At 29.7% G+C, this 20,609-nt stretch overlaps 2 protein-coding genes and 1 long non-coding RNA gene across 7 annotated transcripts; 1 reads left to right on the top strand and 2 right to left on the bottom strand.

The window, feature by feature from the left end:
• Window positions 1–219: 219 nt before the first annotated feature.
• On the top strand, window positions 220–4,483 carry LOC114167624 (CBL-interacting serine/threonine-protein kinase 9). Of its 2 annotated transcripts, none has more exons than XM_028052735.1 (15): window positions 220–681; window positions 884–946; window positions 1,476–1,547; window positions 1,686–1,793; window positions 1,925–1,999; window positions 2,211–2,264; window positions 2,356–2,481; window positions 2,564–2,653; window positions 2,809–2,931; window positions 3,056–3,163; window positions 3,416–3,535; window positions 3,608–3,664; window positions 3,758–3,832; window positions 3,960–4,031; window positions 4,113–4,483. In XM_028052735.1, the coding sequence occupies exons 1-14, from the start codon at window positions 505–507 to the stop codon at window positions 4,020–4,022; spliced, it is 1,311 nt and encodes a 436-aa protein (XP_027908536.1). In that variant the 5' UTR covers window positions 220–504; the 3' UTR covers window positions 4,023–4,031; window positions 4,113–4,483. The 2 variants fall into 2 exon arrangements, with proteins under 2 accessions (XP_027908536.1, XP_027908535.1); XM_028052734.1 differs by having other exon boundaries at window positions 221–681; window positions 4,128–4,483.
• A 2,109-nt stretch (window positions 4,484–6,592) lies between these two features.
• On the bottom strand, window positions 6,593–10,371 carry LOC114165037. The gene is made up of 3 exons (XR_003599680.1): window positions 10,234–10,371; window positions 7,720–7,790; window positions 6,593–7,014 (listed from the first exon to the last, which is right to left on the bottom strand). It is a non-coding gene; the product is annotated as an uncharacterized LOC114165037 (long non-coding RNA).
• A 5,213-nt stretch (window positions 10,372–15,584) lies between these two features.
• LOC114166177 (probable L-gulonolactone oxidase 6) lies at window positions 15,585–20,205 on the bottom strand. Of its 4 annotated transcripts, none has more exons than XM_028050859.1 (5): window positions 20,129–20,205; window positions 19,378–19,988; window positions 16,864–17,119; window positions 16,640–16,741; window positions 15,585–16,538 (listed from the first exon to the last, which is right to left on the bottom strand). In XM_028050859.1, the coding sequence occupies exons 2-5, from the start codon at window positions 19,909–19,911 to the stop codon at window positions 15,823–15,825; spliced, it is 1,608 nt and encodes a 535-aa protein (XP_027906660.1). In that variant the 5' UTR covers window positions 19,912–19,988; window positions 20,129–20,205; the 3' UTR covers window positions 15,585–15,822. The 4 variants fall into 4 exon arrangements, with proteins under 4 accessions (XP_027906660.1, XP_027906659.1, XP_027906658.1 ...); XM_028050858.1 differs by having other exon boundaries at window positions 20,087–20,177; XM_028050857.1 differs by lacking the exon at window positions 20,129–20,205 and having other exon boundaries at window positions 19,378–20,078.
• Between the last annotated feature and the right edge of the window lie 404 nt (window positions 20,206–20,609).

Below are 20,609 nucleotides of genomic sequence, written 5' to 3' on the forward strand. Positions count from 1 at the left end.
AACATACTGTTTTTATTTGTATTATAGGCGCAAACAATTCTGTTTATGCATACAGAAAAAGGAAAAGATTTAAGTTGTGTGTTTAAATATTTAGCTGAAATTATATTATGTAGAATGTGGAAAGAGGGGGTATTTTGGGAAAGGAATGAACTGAGCAATTTCCAGGAAGGTGCATGAGCAATGCAAGCAAAACCACTAAAGCAAAGAAAGAGATGGTTGATTGAGTATTCTTGTATTCTATTCTGTTGTGTTCTTCTCTTCCCAAAACAAACAACTACACCAAGTGAGGGGCCACGTTTTCCCACACGCTTCGAACACGCAATCTTCAAGCACATTCGTTTTTCTTTTTTTCTCAATCCATTCACAAATCTCTCGCCACTCTTCTCATCATTATCTTCATCATCATCTCAAACAGAAACATATTTGAAGCAAGTGAGAGATTCATACTCATTTATCGAACCTGTTTCGTAAGACCACACAGACAAATATCGTAGGAAGCGAAAAATGAGCGGGAAGCCGGTGAGACCTCGTACACGTTTGGGAAAGTACGAGCTCGGAAAAACCATTGGCGAGGGAAGCTTTGCCAAGGTCAAGTTCGCAAAGGACGTTGAGAACGGAAACCATGTAGCCATCAAAATCCTCGACCGTAACCACGTACTCAGCCACAAGATGACGGAACAGGTAACAGTCACGCTCCAATTCAACCAGACATCATATACTACTTAACCTTCTGATCACTTTATTATAGTTTACTTAAAGTAACCGTTAGTTTCGACTTTTTTAAGGTTGCTCATTACTAATGCAGCCTTTGTAATTTGTGTTTCTTGTGCCGATAATTTAAGTTATGGAGGTTTTGTGCTTTTTCTGCCTTTTATTTTCGCAGCTGAAGAAAGAAATTTCAGCGATGAAGATGATCAATCATCCAAACGTTGTCAAAATTTATGAGGTATGACACACTTTTCTCCTTTTTTTCTTCATCTGAATAGTGAACAACAGCGAAAACTCTTTCAACATTGCGGTCAGAATTTAGAAAATTAAACTTTTTCATAAAATATTATTGCTAATGTTACTGTTAATATTATCACTGTCTTTATTTTTTTTCGTGGTAGATTGTGGAAATGGCAAGGTCTCTGTTTTTATGAGAGAGGATTCTTTATCTACAAAAACGAAATTCTTTTTTTTCTTATAAATAAAAACAATGAATGAAACTGAAGTATCATATCTGGTGGAGCACGTGATAATGTAGCAGATTTTGTTGGAGTGCGTAAAGAAATAAATTGAGGTTAACTGTACTCAGCTTCTGATGCTGTGGGCCCAATATTCCTTTTTTCAATGAACTCGGTTCTTCTGTGTTTTAAGATTTCGGTTCGGGTTAATCTTACTTAGTTTAGAGATAAATAAAGTCTTGACTAAAATTGTATAATGTGAAAACTGTGCGTACTCAAAGTCATTAACTGTTCTCTGTTTAAGCATAGGTGATGGCAAGTAAAACAAAGATCTACATTGTGCTAGAGTTGATTAATGGAGGAGAACTATTTGACAAAATAGTAAGTTGCTCATTCATTTCATATTATATATTTCTACTGTTTCACAATTTTTTTTCTTCTCTTGGAGGTGATATTATTAGAATAATAACTTTCAGTACATTGAGATTTTCCTCGGATCTTGCATAATTTGATTTGTAGGCTCAAAGTGGGAGACTTAAAGAGGATGAAGCAAGAAGTTATTTCCACCAACTAATCAATGCAGTTGATTACTGCCATAGTAGAGGGGTGTACCACAGAGATTTGAAGGTCTATATTATCTACCACAATCCTCTCCACTAATTTAATTAACAGATTCATAACTCATATGAGTGTGAGCAGAAATCAATTATTTTTCTTCTCGAGTGAGACTCATATTTAATACTCAATGTATTTTGCAGCCAGAGAATCTTCTTCTGGACTCAAATGGTGTTCTGAAAATTACAGATTTTGGATTAAGTACCTACGCACAGAAGGTAAGATATGAATATACATTTTTGCCTTGCCATATTCAAATACCTTATGTGTATGTTATGCATTTCTGGTTTGTCCATAAGAAATATAAGTGCTTAAACTTGAAAGCATACCCTATTAGTTGTTATAACTTTCATTGTGTTGAAGAGTGATTACATGATTGCATGAAATTAGGAACTTGTTTTAACTCTTAACTGAATGTATTGATTACAGGAGGATGAACTTCTTCGCACTGCTTGTGGAACTCCAAATTATGTTGCTCCTGAGGTACCTACTTTATAATTTTAAGTATCAGATGCAAGACTTGATTTGTAACTCAACCTGCATTGGAAATTATACGGTGAACCGTTTATGTTAGGTGCTTAATGATAGAGGCTATGTTGGTTCTACATCTGATATCTGGTCCTGTGGAGTCATTCTCTTTGTGCTGATGGCTGGTTACTTGCCCTTTGATGAGCCAAGTCAAATGGCGTTGTACAGAAAGGTAAGTAATATCAGAATATAATCCATGAGAAGAATGAATGAAAGAAAAGTTGCTTATGTCAAAACCTGAACATGTTTTCCAGATTGGCAAGGCTCAGTTTACATGTCCATCATGGTTTTCCTCTGAGGCAAAGAAGCTATTGAAGCGTATTCTTGATCCAAACCCTTTAACTGTGAGTTCTGAACTCAAAAGCTTTCTTATTTTCACATGTTCTACCTGCTTATAATATATAAATTTATAATCAATTCAGAGGAATTAAAAATTAGTTCATTTTGTTAATAGTAATTTTGGTATATACTTTTGTTAACCTTGAGTTGCTTTTTGCAGAGGATAAAAATTCCTGAAATCTTGGAAGATGAATGGTTCAGAAAAGGATACAAACCAGCAATTTTTACAGAGGAAGAAGATGTCAACGTAGATGATGTTGCTGCTGCTTTCAATGATTCTAAGGTGCTTTGTTTATGACAATACTTCTATCCAATTTTCACTTACATTGTTACTATTATTTGGAAGTGCAAGAAAGAGACTGTTGAAGCTGTTCTCAAGTTATATATTTGTTCTCTTTGATATGTAGGAAAGTTTTGTGACGGAGACAAAAGAGAAGCCAGTGTCAATGAATGCTTTTGAGCTCATATCTAGGTCTCAAAGCTTTAATCTTGAAAATTTGTTTGAGAAGCAGACAGTAAGTAAAAATTAGTATTCTTTCATGATGCTAAAGTGTAATGCATTGCAAAAGGTTTTATTCAAATTACAACTTACAAGTCACTTTCAAAACTGTGAACTACTTGGTTTCTGGATCAACTTTTGGTGGATTTATGTTTACTTAAGAGCCTGATCTGAGTTCAGTTATCTCTATAGGTTATTGATAAGGAGATAAAATTATTCTTTCAGGCTAATGATGTTTGTTTCTTCATTTTGTTTAAACTCAATACAGAATGGGATTGTTAAGAGAGAAACACATTTCACGTCACAACGTCCTGCAAATGAAATCATGTCAAAAATTGAGGAAGCTGCCAAGCCTCTGGGATTTAATGTTCACAAGCGAAATTATAAGGTGATAATTTGATTAAATGGTTTACTCAAGAAGAAAACAATGTTCTAACTTAATCAGATTTAAATTATGCAGATGAAGCTGCAAGGTGATAAGAGCGGAAGGAAGGGTCACCTTTCAGTAGCTACAGAGGTACTGAGCCATTTTTTCATTGTTGTAGCCTTTTTCTGTGATATTCATCTAATTGCTGAGATAGTAAGATTCACTGAATATATATGGTAACAGGTTTTTGAAGTGGCTCCCTCATTGCACATGGTGGAGCTTCGAAAGACTGGGGGTGACACACTGGAGTTTCATAAGGCATGTAACATTTTCTTTTATAATGTCTGTTCCATTTCATATGTTAAGGAGGGAACAGAGACATCATGTTAAATGGTCAATGTCTGAGTTATGTTACGATGCTGATTTATGCTAACCTCATTTGCAGTTCTACAAAACCTTTTCATCAGGGTTGCAAGACGTAGTGTGGCATTCTGAAGCAAAAATATGAAGAATCAAGGTATAATCTATACAAAACATAGACCTGTAATCATGGTAGTCTTATCAAATTCATTCACTGAATTTCTCACTTATTCATTAGTTAATTATGCTGCAGGTGTACATCATGCATTTATTTTTGTTCATGACCTTAATTCAACGGCACAAGTAACTTATAGTTGCAGAAAGAGAAATGAGTATAATCAAGGCCATGTTCATTTCTCGGTTTCGAACTCTTTGAACGGTGTTTGCAGAAAGAGTTCTTTGATATCTTTTGGATTCATTGTAGAGGGTGGTTAATGGGTTTCCAAGCATAAGTTAAATTTTTCTTTTTGTTGACGAGAATGTATTATTGTAATCGTGTAATTTTTGGCTTTCTGGGTTTTCGGTTTCATTAGTTAAGTCCTTCAAATATTCTAAATAGATCCAGAAAAAAAAAATGAATATCTCTGAATCACTTTTAAGACATTTTCATCTGCATCCATTTCTCACTTCCTCTGTATTTATCTTTTCACTCATTTTTTTTTCTTTGATCAAAAAGTTCATCAAAACAACAATAAAAGAAAAAGACAACATCTTTAAGCTATTAAATAAATTTTCCATCAGAAATTTTGTATTAGACAGTTTCGCAAATGTCTTAAAAAAATCACTATCATAATGATAATCCTCTCTGTCAACAAATTAACGTTCCTTTTGTGCCGTATAAAAAATTTAAAATAAATAAAAATAATGATTATATAGTTGAAGAAAAAAATAAATAAAATTAATGATGATTTATTTCACGAAAAAAATGTTTTTATAAATAATCATGTTATTTAATTATTTATATATTATTATTATTCTTTCAATTAACCGTTTGTGCGGAAAATAAGTTTCTCACTCTGCACATTCTTTTCTCTACTTGGACATTCCTTTTTCTCCATTTGATATTTGATATTTCCAATCAAATCTAATCATTTTTCCTTATTTTCTTTCTCTTTTCTTACCACTTCACTTTCACGTGATTTAAAACAACCTAACTAATTATTTTGAATTTGTGAAAACGGCAAAACTCACAATCAATTTTAAATCAATTCATTTGAAAAGATGGACTGAGTTGACCTGTAAAAATATAAATGCTATTTTAATGTGTATGTATATGAGGATTACATGAAGAATGCATAATATGTATACATATGTATTAATACTGTTGTTACTCACAACTTCTGTTACTAACAACTAAATATATAAAGCAAATTAATATAAATAGAATAGAAATTCAGTATATGGTCAAATAAGTCAAAAAGAACAATTCTCTCAATTGAATAATTAAAATAATACAAAAATAAGAGATGAAAAAAATATTTACTTTATTTAAAAATCTGATCAATTTAAAACACTTATTAACTTTTCAACTTCTGTCAAGTACGATCAGATTCTTGAAATAGATGAAAATAGGAAGAGAAATTAAGAAGAAAGGAGGGAAAATGGTTAGTCGGATAATCAAGGTGAATTAAAAAAAATTTAATTAAAAATTAATGTTAAAAAGTAAAAATAATTTGTTATTATAATAATTAATTTATAAAATTAAAAATTATCGATTATAAAACAGTCATTATTTAAAAGAAATCTTAATTTCAAATAAAGTACTATATTTTGATTACATGTAATATATATATATATATATATATATATATATATATATATAAATCATAAGTATTCTTGAAATAAGTGAATCTCTGTTTTTTATTTAAATTTGAGAATATTATTTTACTTGCATCGAAATTTTAAAATAATAATATATAAAAATTTTGAAATTTAAAAATACAATAAATTTATTTTATTTATGAAAAAAACGTTAAAATTAAATAGTAACGCATAGAGATTTCACATAAAAAAATAAATAAAACCAATTTATAGTAAATGCAAACCTTTATAAAGAGTTGAATAAGGTTTAAATTTTACTTTTTGAGATGGTTTTAAATCACTCAAAACCTATTTAAACGAATTTTATTGTTTGTTAAACATATTATATCACAAGTCCAAATTCTTTGTTGAGATTTTTTTTATGTTTTCTATTGAATAATAAAATACACCGATATTGATATATTATAGTCCTTTTTAATATATTTTAGAATATCAAAACCGGTGTCAATCAATATATTTTAAAGACATAACAAAAAGACAACACAAAAAGAGAGAATCCAAATTCATTGTATCACTCGTTATCATATCACCCACCAATATTCATAAATTATGAACAATTCCAAATAGGTTCATGTTAGTTATCACTCACTACCATAACATAAGTATTTTTATTAAAAGAAAAATAAAAACACACGAAAGATCACACCAAACTTATAATAAAAATGCGTTGCACACATAAATAAAAAAATACTCATTATGAAAAAAATAAGTAAATTAATACAACACGAATGAAATTAAAGTTCAATAATAAAATTTCTCTTTACATTAAGATATTTATCATTAATTAACTCATTCATGGTTCACACAAAGCTTTTAAAGGTAATAAATTATGAATAATTAACTATACAAAACTAAATATTAATTTTCATCATTTCCCGATCCAAATATGTTTTACTAAATCTACTTGAAATTGTACCATACTTGTGTAAGCATCGCCAATTCACATGTTTCCATGCTAAAAGTATTTCAAAGACCAATTAATCAACCCTTTCATAAAACACTTCCATTGGAAATGTTCTAAAACACTAAAAAAAAAAATGTTACCAAAGAGCTTGACTAAAAGTGAAGTGACATCTTATTTATATAATGAGAAATTTGTAAACATGAGTAATATATTAAAATTATTTGAGTTAATTAGCAGGTATAGAAACAAACACATTGTGGAGTCTCCGCAATAACGCACTGTGAGGAGATCAACTTGCTCTTGATCATATATTCACATAACATCGCACAGGCATTGAAGTCACAATCACCGTATTGCACCACCTTCTCACACAAACACTCTTTCTCTCCCACCACTTCCCTTGTCATTGAAACACCTTAAATAACAACATGCACACACAAGAAACACAATTTAGTTAAAATGCATTCACAATCTCTATCTTCTCTTCTTTTATAGTTATTCAATAGATACATCATAAATACATCATATACCATATCTCTTTTTATATAATAACTGCTTCATGTAAAGATTATCAGAGAAATACAACTCCAATAAAATATAAAATGAGTCCGTTTAAATTAAAATCACTTCTAACCCAAAATCTTCAAATAGTAAGTTTATGAATTTTCATATTTATACATTGTTTAATTTTTTTATTTTGAAATTCCAATCTTAGTTTGTTTTTGGTTCTATATTAAATTGATATATAATTAATTTTCTAACGCAGAATTAATATGTGTTTGATTTTTCAAAAATCAATTAAGTACATGTTTGATTTTTCAAAAATCAATTAAGTACATGTTTAGAGTTGCGTTAAAATTATTTTTGTTTCGAATAGATTTCATGGACGTAGAAAATGATATCTGTGGCTTCTTTTGAAAGTAAATTTTGTAGTTTTAAATTGATTTTAAAACCAAACATACGTAGTTATGTTGAAAATTTATAATCAAACATACTCTAAAGGATAAAAAATGAGAAATATCTTAGAATTATTTAGCCGATATCAATTCTCCAACAAATAAATAAACACACAAATATAATTTTATTGAAAAATGTCGTTAAATGATGAGGATTTGCAAACCTGAGATGACAAGGAACAAGGCAAAAAATTGTATGAAAGACATCTTGGCCACCATCTCCAATGACTAGAACCTTCAAACAAAGATATTCGAAAAAATAATTGTATAATGTGTTCAAAAGTAATTCGCATTGATTGATTATCAATAAATAACATTAAATGACAATGAATATATATAAATTTAACGGTTATTGTGTTAAATGATAACAAGTTCAATGTATTAACCATGTCATGTATAATATATTATTTCTAAGATTAACGTATTTTTAAAATTAAATGTTTAAAACAGTTCTATTTTTAATATTTAAAAATTAGAGTTGGACGTTCTCTTTTTTCTACCGGAGTTTTCCTCCGGCTTATTCTGTAAACTTTTTTTTTATAAGTTTAAAGGAGGGAATTTAAGTTATATAAATAATTAATATTTTGTATTTTAAACGTTATATGAATTATATACAATATAAAAAATATTATTCATTTATATAAAATATTTTAAATTTCAGAGTTTTTCTTTTTTCGTTTTATTTTTCTTGGATTAGAGCACATACTTGTAAAAGTACGACAGTACAACAAGACCATTTAATCCCATTATCCGGTTAGAGTTATCATCTAGTTATTAGTTAAAATTACGAGTTATAATCTATTTATTAGTTAAAATTATAAAGTAATGTGTTAATTTTAAGTTTATAATTAATATAAAGTGGTATGTTAATTTTAAATTTATAATAATGACATAAAGTGGAATGTTGATTTTAAATTTATAATAATGACATAAAGTGGTATGTTAATTCTTATCAATATCAATTTTTTCTAGTGATGCATTTCATATCTACCAACTATAGATGAATATGGAATATTATGTCTTGTTTATTTCTCATTCTCATTTATTCGACAATCCTTTGACTTCAATTTGAAGTGACATGTAAGTGGAGTGCTAACATGCATAGAATTTTTCATATTAAATCTCTTAAATACCTTTTCAATATATTTTTGCTGGCATAGCTATAATTTTCCATTCTTCTTGTTGTCACGAATAATTCTCATACCAAAGATTTGTTTTTGCAGGACCCAAATTCTTCGTTGAAAGGACTTACTAAACTCTCTTTTGAGATTTTGAATCTCATTCTTGTCATGACCAACAATCAACATATAGTAAAAGAATAATATATTTTCTAGTTAGAAATTTATCCACAAAAATGATATATATATTCCGGATGTCAACATTAATATATATATATATATATAATGGTGAAATTCGGTATCTATATATATTTCGGACGTTGACATCTGGTTATATAATTTCCTTAATTGAATTTTGACATCTAGTTCCTCCATTTTTAAGGGCGCATATTTTTGAGCGGGACAAAGTTAGAAAGGTATTTTGGATAATTTTGAAGAATTTGGGGATGCTGAAGAAATTATTGGAGGAGCGTGGAGAGACAGCCTTCAAAAATTGGCAAATTGCAAATAGGAAATGCATAATGGGGGCTTCTCCCTACACCTCCAATTATCTCTCCTGTACCCCAAAAACAAATATATTTCTATGTTTGCCCATGGTAAAAAATAAAAGTTACTCACTCTCTCTCTTTCTGTCACCGCATACCCCTTTGCACCCCCAAAATGCACCCCAATAAAGGGAATCAGATTCCTTGCACCCCAAAGGAAGGAATCTTTGACCTAGCAGCGGCAACAACTTTTTTTCGTATTTGACGTAGCAGCAGTGTGACAATTTTTCTCCTTGTCGTCCAGCATCCACATTCTTGCACACTCTTCTCCTTGGGCACACTCTCCTCTTCTCCCTCCACACACTATTCTTCTCCGCAGCCTCCCATTATCTCCTTTCGCGCACCTCTCCTCTGTCGTTGCCAAGGAGTATAATCCAGTTAAGTCATCATATACCATCTATCTATATTTTAATTGATTTTAGGAATGGTTGTGCAATAGATCGATGGTTATTATCTGCTCGATAGGTTTATGGCAAAAAAAAAATTTCACTGCAAATGAGCAATACGGATTTACAGATTCATTTCATAAAAATCAGAAACGGATCTCGTCATCTTTGTATTCATTTTTCACCGAAACGGATTTCGAAATCCATTTCGCAGAAGACTGAAACGAAACTCGACATTCGTTTCAGTTTTTTATTTTATTTTTCACCGAAACGGATTGCGAAATCCGTTTCAGATTTTTGCGAAACGGATCTCTACATCCGTTTCATGTTTTTTTTTAAATGCTTTTTATTTTAATTAATTTAATAATTTAATGAAACAAATATCGAGAATCGTTTCACACTTCTCCGAAATGGATTTCAACATCCGATTCAGTGAAAAACCCACCAGATCCGTTTCGGATTTCATCGAACATCAGTTATCATCACAAAATGAAATATAACTAATGAAATATAACTGCAGCAGAGAAAGATTTCAAAGAACCATTAATAAAAACATCAACGACAATACTAACTTGGAATATGCAAAGAACGAAGAAAGCTATAAGAAATTTGAAGCATGTGTGGATGACCTTGCAAAGTTTGGACCACCTAAAGCGACCCAGTTCACACAGAACGAAAGCAGGGACCACTACCAGTGCAAAAGCACTTTCAAATGAAAATGAAAGAGAGAAAGTTGGACCACTGCTCTGAGAATAATAATAACAACGGAGGAAAGAAAACGGAGGAAGAAGAAAGAGAACGGAGGAAGGAGATATACAAGAATTGGGGGTGCAGCACCGTAAATACCATCCAAGCGCAGTAAATTTGATTTAATTATCTCAACCACCGAGACATGTGAAAAATTAATTAAGATCAATTATGTCATTTTTAGGGGTACTGAAGATTCTTTGGGAATGCAGGAAGAAGCCCCCTCTCTAATCTCTGTGTGGATCAGGTTTTGCCAACATTCTTTTTGGGCCTCTTTGACCTTTTGGACCTAGTCTCTCTGTGTCACTCCAATTCAATACAACTCCCCACTGTTTTTATCCAATGTCACAATAAAAATCAATTTTTTCATCAATAAAGAATAATAATAAAAGCAAATAAAAAAATTAAGGATTTTATTCTACGGTTGCTATTGGAATTGCGTTTATATCTAAATTTTATTGTAATCAGATAAACCTCGTAGAATTTCCTTTAAATATTCAAAAAAAGAAAATCATATGCATTGCATGTTTGTGCACAAAAGATTTTATTTTTGCGGAATAAATTTATGGGCAGACTCCAACATCTAGGTCATGCTTGCGTGAAGTAGAAAATGATTGGAACACAATTCTTTTTACAAAGTGAAGTGGGCAAAAATTAAATCGGAGCCATGTCGCAAATATTAACTAATTAGAGACTGGACAGTCACAAAATTCAAAAATTTATTTAGATAATTAGAAGATGAAAAACCATTTGAATATTAGTAAACTTTGCACAAGGGTCATATAGGGATTGAAGAAAAAAAATAATTTTACAGACCCAGCTATTAACAAAAAATAATAACTCTTTTTTGGTGGAAATAGTGAACCAGCATCATTCATACTTTAGATTCATCAGTTTCTTACACCTCTAATAATTTTTCAACCCCCTCAAAATTTTTCAAAAACTTTTAAAACAACCTTTTAACTTGAATCCACTTACTGTACCCATAAAAATAAAGACATCGGATGTGAAATTCAATTAAAGAAATTAATTAATTGAATTTCGATATATATATATATATATATATATATAACATTGATAATAATAATAATAATTATTGTTATTTTGTAATTATTAATATTTCTCTAATTTCGGACATCTTTGGATAGAATATTAATCGTAAACTAAGGATAATAATGCCGTCATTGGATTGTTTTGTTGTACTTTAAAACATTATATTATAGTTACAAAATCTGTTACAACTTATATCAGGTAAACATATAACTATTATCAACAAATTATTTAATCATGTAGCTATAGTAATTACATACAAGTATATATCCCATGGTGATAGCTTCTTCCCCTAAAAAAATTATGTGAATTGCTTTCTGAATTCCTTCAAAATATCCGTTACCACACACGATTAGCTGGCATTTTCTTAATAATCCAATGCATTTAATTTCAGTTTGATAATTAATCATCAAATAAAACTCCCAAAATAGCAAGGGTCATAATTTATTATATTAGTTTTTGTAAAATTTGTTTTTTCGCGATTACGGCACATATTTCAATTTTAAATCACTCGGATTTTTGTGTTTTATTTTTAAAATTAAAAAATATATATATAATAAACGAATGATATTGTAGGATGATGTAGTGGAGAAAATGAGAGAAAAGTTTATTGGAAGAGAAGTGTTAAACATGGATGAAAGAAAAGGAAAAAGAAAAAAAAAAAGGTTAACTAACTAATTGGGAATGTTGGTTAGAGTGGTGTTAGACTGAGTAGGAGAACAGTGATAGAAACAAACACATTCAAGATGGTTAGAGAGACCAGCAATGCATTCTCCTGCAGCATACTTTTCTTTATACAAATCCATGCAAACCTGTGGACACTCCACAAACCCACACCGGTCTGTTAGTTCTGGTTTCTCACACACAGTATCTCTCCAACCACCACTCTTCTCATTGAAATACCTGCAACATTACACAATAATTTAACAATTTATTTAATAAAAAAAGGTAATTTGACAACATTCGATGACTATTTGACAATTTGTATAAGAATAGAATAGTATTAACAAAAATTAACTTTTATATGTTTAAAAGTAAGAGAAATTAAATAATAGTAAAAGATAGTGTCAAATAATAGTAAAAAAAAGAATGATGTCAAAATACCGATATTCTTATCTAATATTCACTCTTCTTTTCACCCTTCTTAAGTGTTTTATACTTCAATTTAAAAAATAATGGAGAAAGAAAATACTGTTTTCTAGCTAGAATTTACAAACATGAGATGATGAGGAATAAGCAGAAATATTGTGTGAAAGACATCTTAGCCACCATCTCCAATAACTTCAATACTTGAATACTATACTTTTTTTCAAACGATTTAAAATTTTAATTCACAGGTTAACACGGGTTTGTAGCTTTATATAGGACGAGAGGGTAATGACAAATTATTCACCTAATTACTGTTAGTTAATTCGAGAAATATTTACATCAACATTATTAATTTCACTTTAACTCCTACATAACGTACAATGTAAAATTGTACACAATGATAGTCAATGATAGTGCTGATATTAGGGGAATATATATACCAGGTAATCATGTAATGATAGTTTTAGTTACTAATTACGTAAATATGCAACTAGTTATGTAATAATATTTTTTGGAAATTATGTATGTTATTATATATAATAATTATAAAGAAAATTCCTAATCGCTTATGCCTAATTTTACTTACATCTTTAGTTAATTATGCACCCTTACAAAAAAAAAAACATTGATTATTATTTTATTTTTTTTGAAAAGAAAAAATTGTTGCGATTTTCTTATAAAAAGTTATCAATAAAAGATCCTGTGAATTTTAATGCGTCCGTGTTAATTATATATTCCTTATATTTAGATTAAAAAAAAAACGTAAGAAACGTAAATTATTTCCTCGGATTTTTTTCATAAATATAGATCCATAGAATCGGTTTAATAATATTGTAACAAATAACAGGAAATCTGCTGAAAATATTTTCTGTGAATTTTATTGCAAATTTTTTTTCAAAGGAAAACCTTTTTTTTAATTTTTAATTTTTTAAATAATTAAAATTTTGTTTAATAAAATATTATATTTTCGAGTTAATTACACATATCTCACTGGATAATATTATTAGATAAAATTAAGTATATCATTCCAGCTTTATTATATAACTCTTTTTAACCACCAAAGTTGTTCCATCAATAAGCCCCGCTCTTCTCTCTTACTTAAATAAATAAATAAATAAATAATACATATAATAAAATCATCTCATTAATAACATATATTCATGTACATATATTTTAAAACTTTAAAAGTACTAAAATATATTAAATTTTACAGAACATAATAATGCGATGGATTTTTTAGATAAAATACTTTTATTTTATTTTTCATATAATTTATGAATATTTTTATAACCATATAACGTTTTCATAAAAGTACGATCATAGTCACTATCCCAAAAAAATAAAATAACACATATAATTAAAAGAAAATTATTATTGGTCCTCGTGTTTTAGAGAAATTTTAAATTGATTTTTTTTCATTTGTTTCAAGTTTTTTCCGTCAATAATATACTTAAAAGCGATAACACATTAAATTGTGAACTATGTGTCAACTTATAATTTTTTTTTTCTTTTTGATTTATTTAATCTATTTTAATTTTTCTTAAATCTTTTAAAAAATAAAAAAATTGTCACGTGACAATGATAATGTCATATGGTAATGAAAGTGTATGTGTATGTGTCGCTCTTGATTTGAAAAAATCTCAATTTAGTCTCCCTTATTATTATGTTGTATCAATTTAGTTCCTATTTCTTCTTAAACTAGAATAATTTTCATCTCTTTCAAATTGAGACTAAATTTAACTTTTATATAAATGTTACATTTATATTTTTATGATATATAATTGATATTTTTAAATTTTATTGTAAATATTTATATATAAATAATTTCTAGACAAATATTAGAATTTGTTTAAAAATAAAACTTTACAAATACAAATATAAAATTTTAAAACAGTTTATAACAATTTTAAATAAATACATTTATTTATAATTTTATTTTACAATTTATAACGTTTTAAATTGTTATAAAATTGTTTTAAAATACATTTATTTAACAATTTATAACATTTTAAATTGTTATAAAACTGTTTTAAAATTTTACATTTCAATTTATAGAGTTGTTATTTTTAAACCAACTCTAACATTTTTCTAGAAATTGTTGATATATAAATATTTGAAACAAAATTTAAATAAAGTTCAATGTAAAGTATAAATTTAAATAAATTTAATCTTGTTAAAAATATCCTTATAACATTTATATAAAAGGTAAATTTGGCCTCTATTTAGATAGGGATGAAATTGTTTGAGTTTAAAAAAATAATGAGACTATATTTAGACAAAATAACAAATATAAAAATTAAATTGAGATTTTTTTGTATTGAACAGTGACACGTGGCATTATAAGTGCCATATCATACTATTATCACTATGTGACACAATGTCAGCTTGATATATAACAAAATTTTTTATTTAAAAAAAAACATAAAAAAATTAAAAAAAATATTAACCAATATGTGATACCTCTATAACGTTATCAATATATTACTAATGAAAAGACATGATTGCGACAAATTTACCAAAATAAATACGAAATTGAAACAAATAAAAAAAATAAGACCACTTTTAGATTTTTATACAAAAATAAAAACCAATGAAATGATTTAACCATGAATAAACTAATATAATTTCAGTTAATCACAATTTATATATATATATATATATATATATATATATATATATATATATAAATGTCAAATTATTATTATTAGTATTATTATAAATTATTTTTTTATCTTAATCATATTTCAACGTTAATAATATCCACACACAATCTTTTGTTTATTTGTCTTAATGAAAAAATCCAGAAACTGCACCATCACAGACCTTTTTAATCTAAAAGAGAGGACCTCAACTACATAGATTCTTGGACACGTTTATATGATTTAGTTCTGAATGAAAGATCTGAATTTATTTTTTTTTTTCATTTTCTGAACTGGAAAATTGTTTGTCCCGCCTAAAATTAATGAAAGTGTCAAAGTGTCACGTAGAACCTGGTCTCTAGTGTATATTATACAAGGGAAAGTTATTGAACTCAACTCTGTTTTGGAGAATGGACATAGTAACACAAAGCCTCACCAAAATTCAAAGGGTGGTATAGGAAAGAAATGAAACCTTGTATTTGCTGTCACAAATTATAGTTCACCTTCACTAAATAGTTACTACATGACCTTTCACATAACTAGTCCTAGCTAGTACACCAATAAATAACTTAACCTTTCAACTTTGTATGCATCACAGTGTGTTTATTAATCATTTGGTATATGTAAATTACAGCTATAAATATCATCACTTATCACACAGTATAAATGGATCATTTTCTGTAAACTTTGGTCTCATTTGGATTTCAAATGAGTACAAACCCTTGCTTCCTTGTAAACTTTTCCTGCTCTGCAATAGTACCCTCTGCTTGGATTGCAATGACTATCCTGTGAGCAAATGCACAAGCCTTCTAAAGCACATCCATCCTTCACTATTGTCACCCCATCTTTTAGCCCAAGCATTTGATCTGTCCACGTACTTGAGAAAAGCCCTTCTGAATCATACTTCTCTTTAACCCTCAAAAATTTCTCTGCATTTTTGTACTTCTTGATGGCTCCTTCAAACGCCAAATTCCTATTCTTACCCCAATGAGGTAACCCTCCATATTTGAAAATCCCAAGTTGCTCAATCTCTTCAACAATGTCTTCATAGAGCCTAGGACTCATAGGGTCCTTGCTACGATAGTAGGTGATATCAATGTCTAAAGCATCCTCTTGCTTCCCCAAGTAGGCATTTGAAGCCTTCACATAACGCATCAGAATTCCATTGTAAAGCTCTAAGCCACACAACCCCTTTGGCTCCAATTCAACCAGCTTCTGCACATCTTCAATGAAATCTTTCACAACTGACAAGCCAATGCTGAATGTGGTTTGGTGAAAAAACTCTCCCTTCACCGTGGAATCCCAGGCACATGCTGTGATCTTTGCATCTTTAAGACTATCCAAGCATGTCCCAGATGCCTGAAGTCGGTTCTGAAATCCAATTACAGGGTATTTGGTGAAGATTATACCTGCAAGCACCAAATGTAAAACAAAAACTTCAGCTTCATAACTTGAATTCTCCGTCAAATCATAAACTAGTTTTACTATCATATTTTGACTTAGACAGTACCATTGTTAGTAAGTCCATATGCAGAGGTGATGAGTGTATTCGTTGTGGTCTTAGCATTTATGCACTTCCCATCGGCATCACCAGCAGATTCTTGAACATCTTCTGCTACCCCATCAAGCAAAAAAACAAACATGTTATCGACATGAAAGTTGGTTTGCTTTTTAACTACATGCATGCTTAAAAATAAGAACTTTATCTATGTATTGAATAAAAGGAAGGGAAACCTGTGGTTCTTAGGATTGCCAATGCAAGAGAAGGAGTGGGACGGAAGGGGATAAAGTCGTAAAGACCATTGCCCGATGCATTAATTGGCACACGATCATCAACACGATACACAGCCCTACGTTGACTTGGGTACCACGTTATATCACCAAACTCATGAGCATAACCAAAAGAAGCAACTTGTTCTCCCAAATCTGAATCATTTTTTGCGACATACGTGATGGATCGCTTGAAGATACCTTCTAGTTTTAGAGTAATCTGCAAAAAAAAATCCATCCAAATGAGCAATCATCATTGCATTCCTCTCGCATAATAATGGCGGATATGAACGTACCCACATCACAAACTTTATTGCACAGCTACTTTTCTCAATCACCAATGAATATTTAATTTAATTCATTGTGAAAACAGTAATAGAAGCTTGCAAGTTTGTAGCAAAAAATTATATTTTTTCTTCGTAGTATAGGTGTTTGATGAAAAGCTTTTAAACTTTTCATGCAAACGGTTGCCACGTTACCCAAGTCTTGCAAACGAAGTGCGTAATAGGAAGTCCCTTTCCACCATTGTTGAATTAGAGATAAAGAGTTTAGTGGTCAACATTTTGAAGTCTTTTTTTTTTTTTTTCTTTATCGGGTTAAAATTTTGAATTATATATAAGCTAGATTCTATGACAACGCATTTGTCTCTTACCATAAAATATAGGTTACGCGTTTTTTGCTGACAACTAATTTACCTTTCTCGCGTTTTATATATTTATAGTCTTTTGTATGCTTTTGAGAGTTAAAAATATTTAAATCTTATCTTACTATAAAGCATGTGAAGCCACCAGATACACAGAAAACAAAGAAATCATGTGAAAGCAAAGCGACGATGTTATCGATTTTTAACAAAGAGGTCACATAAAAAGATAATATTCAAAACATTTTTTTTTTCAATATAAAAGCATAAAATGTTTTAAAATATTAATCCGAAAGATACAAAAATGAAATTTTCTAGAGAGATCCATAATATGAAGATATTATTCAAACATCGTAAAGGAGTTCCAATAATTAGAAATAGGGACAGGTTCCCACCAAACCAATGTGAAAGATTTGAATTTAAATTTGAACAAACAATTAAAAAATTACTGAATACATTCATTGTTTATCTTTGTTTTTCAGTGATGTGTTATTGTATTTTTGTTGCTATCTTTTTGTTGCGCCATGGAATTTGGTGATAGCTGACTACAGCATTTGTCCACTATGGGTGGCTAATTTAGAAAGGATGATCTCAGACATTTGTCCACTATATGTAACCTTAGAATATGCTTCAAACTTTTATTTGTTTGCTACCTAATGGAACCAATGAATCAGTGGCACAAAAGTGAATCATAATATTTTATCGACACACATATTTTGATTACTAAATTTTGACAACTTTTTCTTATAATATAAGATGTCAATTTTTTATTGGTTTCAAAATATTGAAAATAAAAAAATAAAAAAATAAAAAATCACTTAGAAAATATCACCTAAAGATATAAAAAAAAGTGTCAAAATTTAGTAGTTAAAAAATATTTTTTCTATTTTATCAGTTTATGTAGATCCTCATTTGTCTTCTAGTGGTTGGTGAACGTTATTGATGAAGAAGAAATCGATTTCAGATTCTTGATGAGCTGGATATATTGTTTTATGATTTAAAAACTATTTCATGTTAGAGATTTGGGAAAAAATATACTTAAATTGTTGATCTTAAATGCAGTAGAATTATTGAGTATATCCAAATAAGTTCCTTAGTTGAAAATTTGAGGAGAATGAGTATTTCTTTTTTAGATTGAGGTTCTCACGTATAGTATTAATGTTCCAATTTTAAAAGAGACGATATTTCTAACTGATAATTAATTCTAATAATATTAACTCAATCGAATTATATATATATATATATATATATATATATTATATTGACTTTTATTGATCACATTTATTTATGGAAAAGTCATAAACATGTATTCCTCTCTAATAAAATACTAATAATTTAACTTTCCTTCTTAATTCATTTTAATTTATTTAATATTTTAAAATAACAAAAATTTTGTATTGTTGTTGAAAATATGTTGTTTGTGTATAATCACTATGGAGTGTAATGATCTTATTTATAATAGTGGCACACTAATTCTTATTTTATGTTGCATTTATTCATAGTGGTATGTTAGTCGATGTCATAATAATTATCTAATGAATTTCCTCCATTATGACTATTGATGAATGACAAATGATCTGCATTCAACACTTAATTTCTCTACTCTGTTTCACACCAGAACTAAAGTGTTTTGGATGAAAATGTAGTTTTTCTTCTTCTTCTTTTTTCTCTCCTTGTGTTTTATGGCAACATTCAAAAGACCAGATTTCATTACAGTTTGAGAAACATCATCAACAATAACAACACCAGTAACAACCTAAGATGTTAGATTGTAACAAAACTCCGTAAACATAGATTATAAGAACGAAGTAAGAATTCAGAGAGAAAATGGTGATTACCTGTGAGATAACTCCAAGCACCCCGAGTGAGACTTTGGCTGCATTGAGATCTTCATGTTGTTGATCGAGGTTCTCAACCTTAGCATAACCTTCTTGAGGAGAAGCAGGCCTAACAATCCTAAGGTTCAGCACATAATCATGAACAGAACTTCCCTTCCCCCACAAAGTGCTTCCATGTGCACCACTTCCCATGAGCCCTCCAATGGTCAAACCCCACCAGTATGGTGCATATGGCAAGGCTAACCCTGCTTTTGCAGCCTCACTGATAAGATCCTTCAATGTCACACCACTCTCCACAACCATTGTTCTTGCTTCCACATCAACCTTCACTATCTTGTTCAGGTATCTTGTGCTTATCAGCACCCCATTTTCGCCTTCTGGGCACACCAGCTTCGGGATGCTGTGCGAAAAACGGGTCGCCACTTTCATCTTCGTTTTGCTTCTGGCTGCGGATGCAACCATCGACAGAAGCTCTTGCTCTGTTGTGGGGTACAGCACCTGAGAGACATGGCAGATGCTTCGATCGGGAAACATGCCATAGGAGTTTGTGATGGTGCAGGTTGTGTTCCCTGAAGAACACTTGATTGGATCCTCTGGTGGAGTAGAGAACACTGCAACACAGAAGAAAAGAAAGACTTGAGTTGAAGCCAAGGCTTTGTGAAACATCCTCATTGTTAGTGAAATTTGTTAACATTCTATGTTGTGTTACCATATTTATAGGTTCAACTCTGAGATAAACATACACACACACCCGAGATCCAAAAATGAGGTGCAATGATAGAAGGACCGAGAGAAACAGCAATGTCTTGTGGACTTTTACATAATGTTACTCATCATCCAGAAAGATAAACCGGAAGAAAAAAAAATTGTGATTGTATTTAATGGCATTTAAAACTTCAGCAAGTTGAAAAAAAAATAACTATTTTAATCGTTATTTTTAAATATAGTTAAATGTTATTAGCTAATTTCTAATTTGGTATTTGGTATCAATTTTTACTTTTGGTTTATACTCGAGAGTAGAAAAAAATATTCACCAGAGTAAAAATTATTCTTTTCATCTAATCAAACATATTCCTGAAATTGCGGTAATAATTCGTAAAGGCGTGTTCAATGAGGAAAAAAAAAAGAATAAATCTCAAAAGAAAAAATATTATATAGCAAAAAAAAAATATTAAAGGCTTAAATACCTTTTTGGTCCTCATTTCCGTAGTGTTTGTTGCGGATGACAGAAT

The sequence above is a fragment of the Vigna unguiculata genome, chromosome 10 (assembly GCF_004118075.2).
Source record: "Vigna unguiculata cultivar IT97K-499-35 chromosome 10, ASM411807v1, whole genome shotgun sequence".
NCBI lineage: Eukaryota > Viridiplantae > Streptophyta > Magnoliopsida > Fabales > Fabaceae > Vigna > Vigna unguiculata.

Excerpts from the sequence above, each read along its gene's own strand:
- LOC114167624 (XM_028052735.1), top strand. The coding sequence starts at position 505 with ATGAGCGGGAAGCCGGTGAGACCTCGTACACGTTTGGGAAAGTACGAG. Across the intron at positions 682-883 it reads GCCACAAGATGACGGAACAG|CTGAAGAAAGAAATTTCAGC; the intron begins GTAACAGTCACG and ends TTATTTTCGCAG. Across the intron at positions 2,482-2,563 it reads AAATGGCGTTGTACAGAAAG|ATTGGCAAGGCTCAGTTTAC; the intron begins GTAAGTAATATC and ends CATGTTTTCCAG.
- LOC114166177 (XM_028050857.1), bottom strand. The coding sequence starts at position 20,049 with ATGAGGATGTTTCACAAAGCCTTGGCTTCAACTCAAGTCTTTCTTTTC. Across the intron at positions 17,120-19,377 it reads TGCTTGGAGTTATCTCACAG|ATTACTCTAAAACTAGAAGG; the intron begins GTAATCACCATT and ends TTTTTTTTGCAG. Across the intron at positions 16,742-16,863 it reads GGCAATCCTAAGAACCACAG|AAGATGTTCAAGAATCTGCT; the intron begins GTTTCCCTTCCT and ends ATGGGGTAGCAG.